The sequence below is a fragment of the Cuculus canorus genome, chromosome 6 (assembly GCF_017976375.1).
Source record: "Cuculus canorus isolate bCucCan1 chromosome 6, bCucCan1.pri, whole genome shotgun sequence".
In the NCBI taxonomy this organism is placed as follows: Eukaryota; Metazoa; Chordata; class Aves; order Cuculiformes; family Cuculidae; genus Cuculus; species Cuculus canorus.
This window is the reverse complement of record NC_071406.1, coordinates 40,801,038-40,819,249: the sequence shown is the minus strand read 5'-3', so window position 1 is coordinate 40,819,249 and position 18,212 is coordinate 40,801,038. Positions and strand designations below refer to the sequence as shown.

The 18,212-nt window shown below is 42.9% G+C and overlaps 1 protein-coding gene across 1 annotated transcript in view; it reads right to left on the bottom strand.

The window, feature by feature from the left end:
- The window catches only part of IQCA1 (IQ motif containing with AAA domain 1), a 111,860-nt gene that overhangs the window by 14,986 nt on the left and 78,662 nt on the right, over window positions 1–18,212 (bottom strand). Inside the window, exons 12-15 of the mRNA XM_054069752.1 lie at window positions 15,819–15,877; window positions 12,886–12,968; window positions 10,077–10,184; window positions 7,013–7,212 (exon numbers count right to left, since the gene is read on the bottom strand). Of these exons, the coding sequence (XP_053925727.1) occupies window positions 7,013–7,212; window positions 10,077–10,184; window positions 12,886–12,968; window positions 15,819–15,877 (450 nt within the window). The remainder of the gene's footprint in view (window positions 1–7,012; window positions 7,213–10,076; window positions 10,185–12,885; window positions 12,969–15,818; window positions 15,878–18,212) is intronic.

Below are 18,212 nucleotides of genomic sequence, written 5' to 3'. Positions count from 1 at the left end.
TGTTACCACCCTGATAGACTGTGTTACTGCGCTGTTGTGGTGTTTTCTCTCCGCTTCCCTTGTGTTTGTCTGAAGAGGTGCTGTGCTTTTGCTTCATACGGAGAACAGTCATGTTCGGGTATTTTTGCTTTGCAAGGTAATGCAGCTGTGTGAAGTCTGGGGAGCTGTGTAGGAGTATATTCTCTGTACCTGTGTTTGATGCTGCAGTGTGATGTGGGAGAGACTGCAGAGGCTAGAAAAGATGTTGGTAGTGGCTGAACTGTGTGTATATACTTCAGAGGGACCTCTGTTGGCCCTTCAGCAGGGCCACTGCAGTACAGGAGGTGCAGATCTTCCATTTGGCTAAGAAATGGTTTCTGCGGTTAGCAGCCCTCTAAAATAGAGCTTATGTTTTTAATCAGACTAACTCTTAAGGAAGAATGCTCACTGTTTTCATACCCGTAGTTGTCTTTCTTGTCCCCTTTTTTATTGCTTCACTCAGTAAGTAGGGAGTACAAGGAATAAGCTTAGTTCTATCTGTCCCTGAGAGATACTTTCCTGTGCTTTCTATTTTGAGGCAATGATCTAAATGTATAAAGTGGTCTTAACACAATTTTCTGGTGTTGGTAAACATAACATTGTCCAAATTCACTAGTGTAATTTGGGGCTGTTTCTTTTTTTAAACAGAGATCAGACACCCAGAATCCACTGGCATCTAATTTAAATTGTTGGCAGATACATAGCAGACTCTATATTCCCCTTGAAGTGCTTCATTTGAATTATCCATGGACAGTTTGAATCCATGGATAATTAAATGCACTGTACATAATTAATTTGTAATTGAAATGTTATTAGCTTAGCTCCATTCAACAATTTGTGGGAGCTGCCAGCAGATGGCTCCTTAACCCTTCTAATACCACAGCCAGGCAGCAGCTGTCTCTGCTTGCTGCTAATCGCACTCAGATGGTCACCCAGGCTTGGTTTGTTCTTCAAGAAAGTCATAATGTAAAAAGCCTTCTCATCCTATTGACGTTTATCAAACAGCCTCGGGTTAAACTTTTCAAACTTGAGAGCCAGAGTTGAATAGTTAAATTGCTGTATCTGAAAATACAAAACCTTATATTTTCATCTCTTGCTGGAGATGCACACAAGGATCTTCCAAACTTGAAGGCTGTGGTGGAATTCTTTTAAGAGACCCAAGATTAAGATTTTTCCTGAAGCTCAGTTTGTTGATGAGAATGACTCAATAATCCGTAATTAATACTTACGGTAATGCTTCATAGCAGCTAAAGCGGCAAGATGCTGAAACCTGTGATTAGACCTTGTCTATGGGGGTCTCTCCAGGCCAGTAGTTCAGTGCTAGAGTGATGACTGTGGAGTCATAGAATGGTTTGGGTTGGAAGGGACCTCAAAGCCCACCCAGTTCCAACCCCCCCCTGCCATGGGCAGGGACACCTCCCACTGGATCAGGAGCTCCAAGCCCCATCCAACCTGGTCTTGAACCCCTCCAGGGATGAGGCAGCCTGGGCCAGTGTCTCCCCACCCTCACAAAAAACCATTTCTTCCTAACATCTTATCTAAGTCTACCCTCTTAATTCTTAAAACTGTTCTCCTCGTCCTGTCACTGCACTCCCTGATGAAAAGCCCCTTCCCAGCTTTCCTGTAGGCCCCACTGTACTCTGGTTTGTTAGAAAACAGCTATAAATACTGTCTTCTAATTGGAAACATTTAATTTTTTTTATATTAGTAACATAGAGTAAAGCTGTTTTGTCATAGAAATAACACTGTGTATTTGAATAATGGTGGTATTTAATACTGGAAGGGTCTAGGCTTCTGGAGGGCTGCACTGCACCAAGATAAAAGACTTGCTCTGGGGTGCCTGGAAGAAAGGCTGATTGTACTGTTCCCAAACTTCAATGGGAAAGCCTTGTGTGGCATGGAAATGCTAAATACAGAGATTTCTTTCGAAGTACTGGGGTAAATTGTACCCGGTTCTTCAGACTGATGGAAAAATTGTGTTTGAAGTAACAATACAGCAGTGATTACAAGGAAATAAACCCGATTAATTGGGAAAAAAAAATGATTGCAGGGTTCAAAATTATGTTGCCTCTAAAGCTAGGATTATGTAACTTAATCTTTGACTCAATCATATTCCTTTTTCTCATAGAATTGTAGAGTAGTTTGGGTTTGAATGAGCCTTAAAGCCCATTACAGTTCCAAACCCCCTGCTATGGTCAGGGACACCTCTGGCTGGATCAGGTTCCTCAGAGCCCCATCCAACCTGACCCTGGCTGTTTCCAGGGATAGGGGGCATCTACCACCTCTCCAGGCAAACTGTGCCAGTGCTTCACCACCCTGAGCATGAAAAATTTATTCCTGCTATCTAGCCTGAAAGTCTCTTTTTTTTTTTTTAGTTTAAAACTGTTACCCCTTCTCCAGTTGCTACAGGCTCTGCTAGAAGGTTTTTCCTCATCTTTCTTATAATCCTCTTTAAGTAGTGAGAGGCTGCAATAAGCTTGGAGGCTTCTCTTTTTGGTGTCACACTTCTGTATGCACCTCTAGCTTGCTAATTAGTACAAACAGGCTGATAAAGATTGCCCTAACAGTGATGGTGTTGCAGTATTTCTGCAGCTTGCTGCTCTGTGAAACTTCTTGCTCAGAGGTGGCTATGCAGTGCATACTGAGCTGTTGATACACATGCGACTCCTCTGCTCGTATTTCCTCCTGGCCTCCCCTTTCCCACCCTTCTAGGCTGGTCAGCGTTGCACTAATAACATTTTCCCATGTGTGGCTTTTTGTACAATGTGCTTTCTGTGTGCTGCTGTGGCTCTGCAAAGGTCCCAAGAGGGTCTGTCTCACTCTGGTAGTGATTAACCTGATGGCTGCCTTATGGTTGCTAATGGAAGGCCAGTGCTTTAGAATTAAGCCTTATAAACTACCTGCATTTTTACACCTCTGTGTCGTGGAGTTGTGCATTCTACCCTCTCTCTTCCACCTTTCTTGATTTGGTTTTATTTCTGTGCATCCTTTGCTATCCTTTTTTTGCGTCTTTATATAAACTGTTGCACTGCAGTAATGGTTTGTGCTTTGACGGGAACATGGGAGAGCCAAGCTGTCGGCTGGTACAAGCTGGCAGAGAGTCCACTGAGTTCAGGCTGGCTGGATACATGGAAAATGTGGCTTAATTGAAATGTTCCAGCATGTTCTGGTTCATGCTTGAAGGATGAGTTTTGTTCTGGGGACTGCTGGGAAGTGCCTCTGTATTAGAGACAGATCCTGTCTTTTCACCCTGAAGCAGAGCTGACCTGGCAGACTTCGCTCTGTCTGTGGAGAACACAAGTGCTTGCGCTTGGTGATTGCATCTTCTTTAAAGAGCTTTTCTATTCAGTATTAATCTTCCTTACATTTCCTTTGAATGGGCAGATTGAAATGTTGGTGTTTCCCTGTTCTGGTATAAGAAGTCATTTCCTTTGTATGACATTTAAAGTGCCTGCTTTGAGTCATACACAAGCTCCTCTTTTGGATCAGGGCTGGTATGTCTCCTGCAACTCCCTTCCCCAAAATAAGGAAAGAGGAGGGGGGAAAGAATCTGGCTCTTGCATCTGAAACAAATTAAAGTTTCATTTCTTCCAATGGTATTCACTTGTTTATGGTGTCCCACAAAACAACTGCCAGCAGCTGACACTCAGTTATGGACGGAAAGTTTCTTGATGGTCATTTTATGCTCTCCAAGTTTTCCTTTCATTACAGAAACTCTGTTGTTTGCAGATGTGATAGGTAATCAAAAGTGCAAGGTTACCTCACCTTTATCACAGAGCACCATTAATTCTGGTTTAGTAAATCTTGGTGTTTACCAGTGGTTACATGGATCAGAAGATAACAGAAATAGAACAGTCATCTTTCCTGTCATTCACTTACAACTGTAAGTGGAAGGTCTGTATTTGCTTGGCTAACTCTATGCAAGGGCACTTTGGGAAAGCTGGAGTGGATAGCTTGCTTGACAACAGCCACAGCTGCTGTTTGCAAAGAATATGGAACAAAAGTTTCTGATTATGGAGGTATGGTGAATCTTTTGGTGATCTGTAATGCAAAACACTCAAGGTATGCTACAGTGTGTCAGAGAGACTGAGAGCTGTGGATATCAGAAAAGCCTAAAGAAGAGAAGGCTCCAAGGAGACCTTGGAGCAGCTTCCAGTACTGAGAGGGGCCTAAATGAAACCTGGGGAAGAGCTTTTATTGGGGAGTGCAGGGGTAGGACAAGAGGGAATGGTTTTACGCTGAAGGAGGGGAGATTTAGATGAGAAGTTGAGAAGAGATGTTTTCCTGTGAGGGTGGTGAGACACTGGCCCAGATTGCCCAGAGCATTGGTGGCTGCCCCATCCCTGGAGATGTTCAAGGCCAGGTTGGATGGGGCTTTGAGCAGCCTGTTCCAGTGGGAGGTGTCCCTGCCCATGACAGGGGGGCTTGGAATTAGATGAACTTTAAGGTCCTTCCACCCAAACCATTCTGTGATTAGCAGCTACTTGTCAGCTGCAGGATACCGTTTGCTTTCATGGCTTGTATGTGACTCTCAATATTGAAGTCTTAACAGTAATCCAAATGTATTTACACACTATTTTTTTTTTACCATGGTGAAAAATAAACTTTTTTTGGACAAATGCCAGTGTTCAGCTTCCTCCTGTTGAGGAATTCTTTTGCAATGTGTTTTACCCTTGTCTTTGGTCCAGCCTTGGGTAGTGGTAGATTCCTGCAAATTGGGGTATGAAAGATTCCTTATCTTTTGATTCCTTACAAAGCTATTTTCCTAACTTACAGACAGTTTCCCCTGTTGCAACTTGTCTGGTGCTTCTTCTCTTTATTGCTGTGCACCTCTAGGAAAAGTCTGGCTCTGTTCTCTACCAGGTTTGTCAATGCCTGTCTTGTAACAGGATAGTCTCATACTGGACACTTTATCCAGTTGTGGTCTCATAAGTGCCACATAGAGGGGAATAATTAATTTGCTCCCAGAGGCAGGGAAAGTGAGACTTTTGATGTTGTCAAAACCAAAGGGAAAAAAAAAAAAATATTGTGAGTGCAGAGGTTAAAGCCTGCACGGATGGAAGATTGTTCCCAGCCTGGCTCTGAGAATCTGCAGAATTGGAGTCAAAACCATCAGCAGGCTGGATAAATCAGTGACTCTGTCACAGGGACAGAAGGTGGCAGGGAGAGGTAAACCAACTGAAGGAATTAGAAGTTTATATGGCGCGTAGTTGATTTGAATGATGCTAAGACAGGCCAGTGCTCTGTCAGTACAAGTCTGCAGAGAAGTGAGCCTTCAGATGAAGTATCCCTTAGAGAGAGATGCTCTGGACTGTGCATTTGCTGTATTACTAGAGGAGCAGAGTTAGGAGCAGAGTCTGAAGCAGCACTGCTGTTGTAGCTGGAACAAGTCACTTTTTGATAAGCAAGTGCCTGGACAGCCCTTATTCCATGTGATGGACTGCGAGCAACTTCCATCCTAGTAACTCATGGAGGTTCATTTGAAGTGTCACTGCTGCATTTGTAAGAGCTACAGTACAAAAATAAGCTTGGACTGCTCCCTGTAATTCTGGGGGAGGTGTTGGGTAGCATTTCCATTTTGTTCTTAAGTAATGTGGAAAAATGTGAAGGTTTTCATACATCTATACACCTCCTTATGTACATAAATAATGTGTGCATATGTACTTTCATATCTAATGTGTATAGATATACATGTTTAATATGTTCCAGCTATTGCATATATTATATATAGGCATGTGTACAAAAAACTTAATGTCTTCAGCTGGAATGTTCTATAGGAGCAAAAAATCTGCCCTCCTTTCCCCTGCATTTAAAGGCCTTGTGCTCTAGCAGGGACTAAATGATGGAAAGGATGGTGTGTGCGCCGTGCCTGCAGCCAGATGTGTGCTTTGCTATTGATGAGGGCACAGAAACTAAGTGGAGAAGGGTGAAATGTGCAGAGCAGAGGGAGGAGAAGGGAGTATTAGCTCAGTCTAATGGCACTAGCTTGTGTCAGGGAGTGCTAGACCCAGTGTTAGTGTTACGGCATCAAAGGTGCATGATCACAGCACCGTCGCTCTTCCTTAGGCACTGCTCGGACTGGCAAGAAAATGGGGTCCTTGGGGATTGCTGTGCTTTGAACTGTGAAATCTGCCTTTTCTGGGATGGAGGCACCTGTCACAAAACCTGCTGTAATACTGGATTTAATAAAATACATCTGATAAATCCCAGGGCAAGCCAATTTGAATTCAGACTTTTAGTAGGCCTCTGGCACTGGAAAAATACAATATTTGGCTTTGTGCTATGTTTTTTCTTTCCAAGAGTATTTTGTCTGGAAGTGTTTACCAGCTTCCTTCCTTAGTAGAAATGCTGAGGACTTAAAATGTGGAAGAAATCCTGCCAGGATAGTATCTTTTTTTTCTGAAGAGGATTGGGATATGTTGTTCACAGTTCATATGCCTTCTTTAATTTCCAGACTTCTCATACATTTCTGTTAATGTAATCCTGAACTAAGGTTCCCTCTCTTGAAAACCTTGCTGATGGGTAAAGAGAGAGCAGTACGGCGGAGAGCTGGCTTACAGCAACAGCCCCAGAGAGGAAATTTTTGACCACCCCCAGCCTAGTATTTGATTAAATGCTGCATGGCAAGCATTCCTGGCTGATGTGCATATAAACAGAGAAGAGTTCTTCCTTATCTATGATGCTTTTTATATTCAAGGTAACATAAAGCTTGCGTGAATGTTAATGTGAAAAATATGGCTACTACAAGTGATTTCTCAAGGGACATCTAAATCCTCTACAGCAGCACATGCACTGGTTTGTCAGCAAGTGGTTTTGAAAACTTGAAAGCAGGGAGGGAATTTCTAATTGGGTTGGCAGTCCTTTGGGCCTTGGGCAGCTTTGCCCTCCTGTGACTGCTGTTTATGTCCCTCAGTATGGAGGAACTCCAGTTCAATTCCCTGTTTGTTCCACAAAAGCGTGAACCAACTTTGTAGAGAAGTACAAAACACAGTACCTTGAGAACCATATGAAGCATCATTTGTAGGTCACTCGCTTCTGGATGTTTCCTGGCAATGTTGGAAGCTGATAAGTTGAAGAGGTTGGCTCCTGTTTCTGTGCAGATGGCATGGACTAGCATTTTCTTTCCAACTCCAGTGGGTCCAGCTAGTAACAAGGATTTCACCAAAGGACCTTTCTCATGGACTACTTGGGAACCTGTAAAAAGTCATACAGCACTATTATTGCTTTCATTTAAGTCTGCCACGAAGGTAATGGAATGATTCTTCTGCTTTTCTTCACCATAAATAATATATAACATCAGTTCATTGTTTCCTTAATATAGCTCAAGTGGTCTCAAGTTCAATTCTGAATAACCAGAGCTGGGGCTGTAGCAGATTTGAGTTAACATCCCTGCTTGTATCAAAGATATTTTCCTCTTAAATGTTATTGCTGTTCAGTGAGCACTGGAGACTGTCACCTTAGGCTAGCTCTGCTCCAAAATCCTTCACCACTCTTATCCCTACTACACATGCCTCCTCTGCAGAGGAGCAAACATCGTTCCCTGGTCTGGAAAATGGCAATTACATGTGGCAGAGCAGGTGTGATATATCTGCCAGGGGAAGGAGGATCCTTTTCAGTTTCCTTCATTTTATTTGCATGAGAAAATACCAGAGTTGCTGTGTTTCACTTGCTCTGCCAGCAGCCATGAGATCTTAGAATTTCTAAGCCTATCTCAGTGGCTGCTCCAGGTAAATTCATTCTGGGCTCTAAGAAATATGCTCCATCACCTAGCAGGGATGTCTGCATTGTGAAAACAGAACCAGAGAGAGATGAGGTGGTTGATGGTGATAGAATTCCTCTTTCCTGCAGCTCTGTCACTGTATGAATTAGGTGCAGATGAACCTCCAGAGATGGAAGTAGCAGGAAATGTTAAATGCTGTATCTGTACCTGCTGGTAGTCCAGTAACATCACTGCCTCTATGCCTGAAGATGTCCTGTCAGTAGTGGTGGTTGTTACAAAGTCAGATTTAAAAATCCATGTGAGCATCCACAACTTCTAAAAGGCTGCGACTGTGATGTCTCTCAGCCTATGTGGATTTGTGAGGAAAACCAGTCCCAAAAGTGAAGGGCTGTGGAGGAAGGAAGCCTATGGCTTGGTCTGGACGGGTTCTGCAGCGTAAGGGAGGCAGCTAGGTAAGAATGGTTTTTAAAAACAAACCCAGTTAGGCTGCCTATGTGTCCTAATGATTTAATGTCCTAAATAAATGACGATGAACTGAGTGCTAAGATGAATGCCATTATTTCAGCACTGTGCAGGATGTAGTGAAGTTGTCAGCCACCCAGGCTTTATTAATATTTGGTCGTTCCATACTAATCTATTACTATTACATATGGATTTATTATGAGGGGAGCAGCAGACTCCTCTGTGGTTAAAGATGAAGTATAACTTCTACTATGATTTCTCCTTTCAGCTGCTTGTAATTTTCTCGATGCCATTTAAGCTGGAGCTTTCTTTCCCATCAGGTCACTATTTTGAGAAAAACTTTCACTTCTACACATACGCAATTATACAATGATTAACTGGTTCTGAGACCAATTAAGTGAATTGTCATCCATAACATATCACCCAAAAGGTGAAACCATTTCTGTGCCTTTTTTTTGGCTTATGCGATACCTTTTCTTTACTCCAAGGCATTTTTCAAACTGCTATTGCAAATATATTGTTTGTTTAACTAGCCCAGGGTCTCTTCTCCTTAGATTTTTAGTCAATTGTGTAAATGGCAGAAAATTTATGGGTTCTCTTTCCTTTTGCCTTGGGGGGGAATGTCCTGGGGCTGGATTTCACCAGATTAGATGGTGTTAAAACATAACCTTGGAGGAGTTAGCTGGTCTGTGAAATAACACATTGCAGTCAGTGTATACAAGGATAACTGCTGAGCTCTCTTGCAGCTGATTGCGGTCAAACTTGCAGCCAAACCCTGAGGGTTTATCCCAAACCAGCTTGAGAGTGTTTTAGATGGGGAGAGTCCCACCTAGAACGAAGGCAGGGGTGATGCTAGCAATCTCTTTATCAACCTGACTCTTCAGATTGAGCTGTGTGGCAGAAGAAACTCTCTCCTCTTCCTGAAACCCAGAGGAAGCGGACTTGTGCGCTATTGCGCCAAGCTTTCTACAACACATTGAGCCTGCTTTGAGGATAGGGGAGCCAGGAAATACCTGAGGAGAGCCACAGAGCGTGTAGGTATGGAATGACCTAAGCAGCAGTCTTTTTGGGAGGTGTGCGAAGAGGAGGGAAAAGCAGAAGCTCTATCATCTCTGCTCCATTTGCCTGAGTGGGAGAAAGGGAGACTTTGGCTATTTTGCCCTGTAAAGTGGATTGGTGGACAGTGATACTGCCTGCGGGAGGATATGCCTAGTTAAAGTCTCCCTGAAATACAATCGGGAATGGAAAAGGATGCAAGTGAAGTATGAGAAGATGCCCTTGAGACAGGCACTTCTTGCAATCATGAGAGTTTGGCTTTACGCTGTTCTCAAGTGAAGTATGAGATAGATTTTTGTGTTAAAAGTAAACAACCCATCCAGCAAGACCTTGTTAGATATCGGCTAGGCCTGGCATAAAAACTGTGAGGGCATTTAAAGTATTCATGTACAAAATGTATTCAGACTAATCCCTTGAACTATTGCATTGTTTGGTACTGAGTAATGTTAGCCAGCTTGTAAAAGGTAAATTGCAACCTTAGCCCTTCCCTTAACTTGATTAATTTTGATCACTGGAGCTTGTTTTAGTTATTATCTTTCCCAAGTGATTTCCTTTAATGTGCTGCCATTCACAAACTGTTACCATGCAAACAGAGATGGTATGGAAATGCAATACCTGACAATAGCATGTGCAAGCTCCTTTATGCGCTATTAAAATGATATGGTCTTCACTCAGAAGGCTTAATTGAAAAACAATTATACTGCAAAATGCTTTAGATTACGATTAATCAAGCCCTGTCAAAGCCAGTAAAAATGCATGTTACTGACAGGAAGCAAAGCCATTGTGTTCTGCCCTCTAGTAATTTTTGCTGTGCTCTTACCTAATGGCAATATTCCATATAGCGCTATTAGCTGTCTGACATCTGCGAGAGAGGCCACTGGCTCTACACCTCCCTGACGAAGTGAGGTCCCCAGATAGTTGTACTCGCCTGTAGGGAGGAAGCACGGGCTTAATAAATGTGACACTGCCTTGTTATAAAATGCATAACTCAAGTAATGAAAAACTACCATAGAATACCAATATAATGTGCTCTCAGCAAACCCAGTACCGTCAAGGGACAGGGACTCAAACAGGGCAATATTGCTGTGGAATGTGGTCCTGAGAAATCTTGAAAGGTGAACTGCAAAGGAAAATGAAGTTAAACACAGTGTGGACTTTCCCTTCCAGACCATGGAAGGCGTTCAGCAGAGCAGTTGGTCTCGAGTAACCTTTTAAAGAAACTTTGCGGAGAAGAATCATTAGTGGCACTGTAAATCATGCTGCTGGCAAAGGATTTCTAGATTTGGAATTCTGCAGGGCTGGAATCCCAGTGAACCATGCTCTATCAAAAGTATTTTGAAAAGAGGGAAAAGATACTTTAACAAGCATTTCCCCTGGCTGCATCACATCTCAGCTTCTCATTGTTAGACATGTAAGCGTGTTGCCTAATTTGGTGGGGCTCTTTGCTTTGCAGCTCACCTTTTTTGTTCAAAAAAAACCCCCCACAAAACAACCAGAGAAAGCTAAAAATCCCTGACAAGAACTGGAATGACCTAATCTTGCCTCAGCTCTTGTTACAGAGCCATAATCACATTACTTGTCCTGTCAAAGTCCATATACAAGGCGTGATAGAGAACAAAGATCCAAAAGGATGGGCCACAAGCAAGAGAACTAGTTGTGATAATATAGTCAATGACTATTTTGTTAGCACAAAATGCATGTTGTTACAGTGATTATTAATGAAAAATAACAGTGTATTATATTTTATTGGAGATAAAAATGGAGAACGCTAGAGCTGTCTGGAGCAGAAGTAAATTGGCAATGGTTAAGAGAAAGTGGAGTTGCAATTTGGGGGCAAAAAGGCAGACAAGCCCTGGTGCAACTGCCCCCTCCCCTCTGACGAATAAAATTCATTTCAGGTTTTATCTTTTATTTAAGGAGAAATCAAAAGAACTTGGTAGGAATTAATCTTCACAGATTTAATTAGAAGGCATCAAAGGGTTTAATTGCAACTGAACATAAATCACAGTGGATATTCTCTGACTAATTTAGATAAGGTCACCAAGAAAATTAGTTCAGCGATGTCGGTTTGTCATAGAGGGGGGACATTTCAGTGCCTTTACTCGCTGTGTAGCACAATTCCACTCTTTGTCCTTTATCCCAGGAACTGGGAGTAAGTGACCTTCCTAAGACTTCAGCCCTGTAAGACCCGAGTAAGTGAGGACTTAGCTTTTTTAAAAATCCCAACGCCCCTCCCTTTAATGGTCCAAGGACGCAGTCAAAGCCTGTGGAAAACTAAGTCCAGATCCTAGGCCAACTCTAAATACCTTCTGTATCTTGTTCTGGCAGCTCAAGAAGCGTGACTGAGTTTTGAATGGGGAAGAGCTGGCTTTGACAGCCTGGACCACCTCCTTGCTGCCTGGTCTGCATGGGGGACCTGGCAGGGGTGTAAACAGCCAGGTGAACATTGCTAGGCTCTACTCTTCTTAGTGTCTTCTGCTGCTGGGAAGTGAATACTGCGTGTAACTTTGGCCCTTGTGTCGCTTTAGCCAAAGCTTCCAACCTCAGGGTCAAGGGAAATGGCCTAGAGCCACCTCAGCCTGTTTCCAAGTTTGAGTTACCAGCTGTTAGTTATTATCTACTGGCTAAGATGTGCTCGAAAAACATCTGTGTTAGTGGATGTTTGTTGGACAAAAGTGATCCTGATGGTACTGGTTGGGTAAATGAAGAAATTAACGTCCATTAATGAACATAAAATGGACGGAATGCTTGTTAATTCAGCCTTCAACAGAGTGGGCAAAGACTCTGAAGGGCAATAAGGGGTACTTATAAGATTTTTAGACAAATGTGGTGTTTAGAGGTGATGTGCGAGAACCTGGCTTTTCTGGCTCAGGCACTAACAGCAAATTCTAATAATGGTGGCCTTTGAAACAACTTGATCTTGTGGGTTTTGGGTTTTTTTTTGCCGCTAAGTTTGCTCTGATTTTACTATATGTCACTAAATGCTTTTGGAGATGGTGTCAAACCCCTATGCAACCTGCAAATGGTTTTTTTTTGCTCTGCATAGAGCACAGGCAAGCATGTCTGACTGCAGCCGCAGATAACAAACTGGGCAGGAGGACTACAAAATGCAGAACAAGGCAGATGCACATCTTGCTCAGATCAAGGTTCATATATGCCTGAAAACACTACTCAAAAGGTCATGGGCAGTCAGGGAGGTGGATGTAAGGGGGCGAGTCTTCTGTGCTGAATGGATGAATATGGAAGGTATGAGTTTTGCTGTTCTCTGGGAAAGAGATTTTGGTGGATGATGGCTCCTAGTCTTGCCAGTGCTCCTTAAAGGGTGTTCTGGTTCCACTTCAGAGTGGCTTATGGCATCCAAAACCATTCAAGTCTCTAGGTTGTTAGTGCTTGGAGCTAAGCACTGGCTTTACAGGTTCTGGTTTCAGTAGCAGAAGTGAAAGGTACCAAGCACCCTGCAGAAACCACCTTGATTTGCATGCGTGGCTTTAGATATTCAAGTTTGGAAGTCCTGAAAGAGTAATTACTCTTGAACTCACTCTTGACTGGAGATAGGGGTCAGCAAACATTGAATGGCTGGAAGCTTGGTTAGGTTAAACACCATATTAGCTGTAAAATGTGTACTTTACCAATATAATCGGAGAGATTCACAGTCTTGGCTTTTATTAGTAATCCTTCTTCCACCAGTTCCCTGTACAGAGAATCGATGGTCCTACAGACAAGAGACATCACTCAGAAATTCTAGGATGCTCTAAGTAAAAGCTCAGTCCTTCAATAGCTGAACTAGCTGAAGAGTTATTTATGTTTCCTCAGCTTTATAAATGTATTTTGTAGCTCAGAGCTAAAGGTGATTAGTGCCATCAATATGAAATCAATAAGTACAGTTTTCTGTATTATGGCAAGGAATTTCTTCTGTTACCTCACACACTCCACGGCTCCCTCTCACGCTGATTCCATTACCCATTTCCAGGTGATGCAAGATCAGTTATGACTTGTGTAATAGACTCATTCATTAATATCAATTACCAGGAAATTATTTTTAAATTATATCATAATAGCAATCCTAACACTACTATACCTATTCACTTAGCTCTCCAATTAGTAGTAATTCATTAATTCTTCCTGGAATTTCCTCTGTTTGCAATAGACAGCCTCATCTCATTGGGAACATACTGGGAATGACTCCATCGGAGCAATCGGTGGTTCATCTGCTGTGGTGTTAGGCTGATGCTGGCCAAAGGAGGATTGGGGGGAAAAAACATATACAGTGGAAGCTGTACCACAGCTCCTCCAGTGGAATGTTTTCTTGCTGTCTGGAATAGCCCCCGGTAACTGAGGATTGTGCACATTCAGATTTGTATCCAATTTTCTGTTGTTGTGGATGTTGTCCTTAGTCTCACTTTTGGAGTTCTATCTAAATATTAATTTCAATGATGATTTTGGCACTGGGTTCTATAGATTGATACTGCTTCAAGAATTACGTAACACGAAAAAGCCTTTTGGAAATTCTTATGTTGTTAGTATGAACAATATTGATTTGAACCTTTCTAGGTTCTGTCACTGTTTGTGTGTTTTCCCATACTTTCCCTCAAGGCTTGAGCTTTTTTTTCCTGTGCCACCTATATTAATTGGTATTGCTGCAACAGAAATATTTAATAGTTGCTGTCAGCTGGCTAATAAAACCATATATATGTGATTATATATACGTATATATGGTTATATATATAACTTGAGGTCTGTGACCCTCTTCTATTTCAGCTGGTTATTTTTATATTCATGGAATGGTTTGGGTTGGAAGGGACTTTCAAAGATCATCCAATTCCAACCCCCCTGCTAGGGACAGGGACACCTTCCACTGGATCAGGCTGCTCAAAGCCTGTACTATGTATTTGTGCAGTCTTAGTGGCACAATTAATATAGGAGTAGTAATAAGGAAACGCAAGATTTAACACAATGCTAATTTTGCTATTCTGACTCTTGCTGACTTTTTTGGTGGTTTTATGCTGGAGTATGTGTCATAAAACAAGCAGAAGGTAAATGGGACTAACCTGACAGTTCTGTTGGGAGCACAACTTCTACTTTTCCTGTCTTATTATTTTTACAGTGCAAGCTTAATGATGCATGCCCCGAGTCTCCTCCAAGTAAGCGTGATGCGATCAGTCTCTGTTGACTAAACCCCCTGTGCGCCCTCCACTGTGTCAAAAATGAGGTGAACCTGAGCTTTTCATGGTTCTTTCCGAAATATTTCCTCCTGCCCTGCTCAGCAGGGAAGAGAAAGAATTGGAGCCAAAATACCACAAACACTAAAAGCTAGCTACTAGACATCTTGTGTTCTTAAATGTTGTATAAAGTTCGTTTATAAGAAGCAGATACGTGGTAATTTTGAAAGCATGGAATACATGCATACTTGTTAGACTTTGGCACTGCTCTTGTAAAAGAGGTTGTGTTCTGTTATAATCCATGACACGTTTATTTTAAATATTTGCTTGGAGAGGTATTTTATTTTAAAGCAGGTGAAGAGGTGACTGATGGTGTAGTTCTAGCACCTAAATGATCTAGTCCAGGTCCTGTTATGCCTTGTGTAAATGGAGTTGTGGAGTGAATCTCGCGGGCTTCCTCCTGCGGTGATTGAGTGTGTTTGTCTTTATGCTGCTCTCCAGCCCCGTTCTCTCAGAAGCAGAGTCTGTTCCTACCCTGCACCACTGCTGGGTCAGGAGGTCCCAGCGGTGATGTCTGTGTGTAGGTGTCTATTATGTGTACAGGTGAAAAATGGCTGGATTACCAGTAAATACATCACCAGCTCGCTGAAACTGTAATGTCAATACAAGAAATCCTCTCAAATCCTCCAAATAAAACCAGAGCGCTTAAAAGAGCAAGGATACACAAATTACCAGAACTCTTATTGATAAATAAGACTGATTTATATGACACGTGCATTTTACTCAAGACGTGAAGGGTGATTTATAGAGTACTGAGGCCATTCTGCAGCCTCACTTATCAGCCTTCTGCTGGGATGGAAAATCTGACAGTCAACAAAACTGCCAGGTGCTTCTGCACCTGCAGAGAGGTTGGGGAAGAGGCAAACAGGGGCCAATATCCTACCTAAATGTTAAATGTGCTTAGGTTTGCGAACTTAATGGAGATGGGCTTGGAGTAGGTTGTTGCAGAATGGGGGATCTTAATTTATATGCATTGAAAACGGTGGGGGGAAACCAAGCTCAGTGCCATTAAAGCAGTGGCTTTTTTTCCTGTTATTTTTGGTACTGCAGAAGTCCTCAGTCAGGGTGGAGGCAGTGGGAAGGTTGTAGCATTCACTGGGAATGCAAAAAAGGTTTTAGAGAAAGTGCATGTGCTTAGAGTTTGATATTTTTTTAATCATCTAGGCTTTTTATGGATATTTAGAGCTGCTAATAAAGAGGCTTTATTTATCATAAGGCTCCTGATGCTGGTAAGCGCAGCATTGTTGAGTAATTAAAAACTAAAAGGGTAGACAGTGTATCTAATGCAAAGAGGATGTAGCCTCTCATTGTCAGTGTCTGGGGTAAACAGGTCCTCCGTTTACCTGTCAGGAGTTAGATCTTCTTCTATCTCGGATATCTTGGTCCTCATGGTCGTCTTTTTCTGAAACCACAAAACCAGACTGGAATTAGTGACATAAATACAGATGTGTGTATATATATGTGTACACGCACGTTTTTGAATGTACTGAAGCAGTGAGGGCTAGAACAACAAATGTTTGTGTTTGAATGTGGTCCTTGTTTCTGGAGGAACCCAAAGGGAAAAGTTTCACATCCTTGAATTCCTTGAGGGAAGGAAGTCATGTCCCCATCTATAAAAGCACAGGAGATGTTTGAGACATGGCACAGGCAAACCTCATTGAGGCTCAGTGAGGCCAAGCGCAAGGTCCTGCACATGGATCGCGGTGGATCTCCAGTACGAATATAGACTGGGGCATGAAAGCTTTGAGAGCAGCCCCAGGCAGAAGGACTTGGTGGGGATATTAATGGTTAAAGAGCTGGACATGAGCCAACACGTGCTTTTGCAGCCTGGCCACCCATATCCTGGGCTGCACACCAAAGCAGCCTGGCCAACAGGTCAAGGGAGGGGGCTCTGCTCTGGTGAGACCCTACGTGGGGGGCACTGCATCCAGCTCTGGAGTCCTCAGTACGGGAAATATATGGACCTGTTGGAGCAGAGCCAGAAGAGAGGCCACCAAAATGGTCAGAGGACTAGAACACTTCTTCTGTGAAGAAAGTCTGACCCAGTTGTAGTTACTCAGCTTGGAGAAGAGAAGGTTCCTGGGAAACCTTACAGCAGCCTTCCAGTACTGAAAGGGATACACAAGAAACCTGGAGAGGGACTCCTGGTAAGGGCATGTGGTGACAGGACAAAGTTGTAAGCTGAAAGAGGGGAGATTTAGATGAGATGTTAGGAAGAAATGTTTTCCTGTGAGGGTGGTGAGGAGCTTGCCCGGAGCAGTGGTGGCTGCCCCATCCCTGGAGGTGTCCAAGGCCAGATTGGATGAGGCTTTGAGCAACCTGATCCAGTGGGGAGGTGTCTCTGCCCATGGCAGGGGATGGAACTGGATGGGCTTTGAGGTCCCTTCCAACCCAAACGGTTCTATGATTTCACTTTGCAAGCTACAAGTGCTTCACCAAGGCATGGGAGAGATTAAAATGCCTGGGCTGCGCAGCTGCGTCCAGCCTACAAGTCTTATGTAAATCCTGTGGCAGATGCTGTTAAACTGGACTCTGCATGAAGTAACCTGGTGGCTGTTGCTTCCTTCTAGAACACAGCTGCTTGGGGAGCCTCTGTACCTCTCTTGCATCAGCCACCTCCCCAGTGAGTGCCCTGAGCATCATTACTGCAAAGCATCAGGCCCATTCCTTCTGGTAGAGGTTGCCTACAAAAGAATCCCAGGATTATCTGCCCCAAGAGAGAACTCCTCTCCTTTCTTTTTGAAGCATGACTCTGTGGTTGAGTGGCTATGACCTTTACCGAGGAGAGAAGCAGGAAGTAAAAGGGCGTAGGGAACGAGTAGCTGCTCCAGAGGCTGTTAAAGCAGCTTCTCTGAGATCACGCAAGGTGCTTACAGCTGGACCGGGACCTGAATCCAACCTTCCTGAGTCTTTGGCTAGCCTCTGATCCATCAGATATTCCTCTCTCCCTTTTCTTTCCTAATGCCTCAGGGAAGAAGCTCGAAGAAGTCAGAAAAACATGACCTGCTCTTCTCTTTATTTTCACCACACTTCAGCTATGGGGAGATTTTATGACTTGTGACTGGTTTCTTTATATCCTACAAGAAACCCATGGAAAACATAAATAAGAAAGATGTGAATAAGTAACATCAAGCTCTCGCAAGCCATAAATATGGTTGGGGATAATTAGTAGTGGAGAGGGGCATCATTAATCCATGTTAGTGTCCACCACTGGTGTCAATGCTCAAGTTATGCAAAGCACTTTAGAATTACTTCAGTGCAACTATTCACACAGTGACATTTGTTCCCCATGGGATTTGTTCAATGGCTTAAATTTAAGCATGTGCTTAAATGCTTAGCTGACAAAGACAGCTTATGTTCTCCAAAAGTTTGTTTGCTTTCCTGGGAATACAGTCATCTACTTTATTTTTTTTTAATAGTGAATACTCCTGCAGAGCTCTAGGGGCTGTGTTGTTGACTTAAAAAATCATATCCAACTATATGGAAGATGCTGGGTGCTTTTTCTAGAGTGGATCAGCAGCGTTCAGAAAATACATCAACTGTAAGTTTCCAGGGACAGTCACAATGTAAATAACCTATGGCTCAATCACCTGCTGGTGTTTACAAGATGACAAAGATAATCTAGATGTAAATGTAAGTTAAATTCGGAACTATATGGATAAGCAAACCCGGGAAATGTGATGTTTCTAAGCTTTGCATTAGAATAAAGAGCCCTACATCTGCAGAACTACACCTCG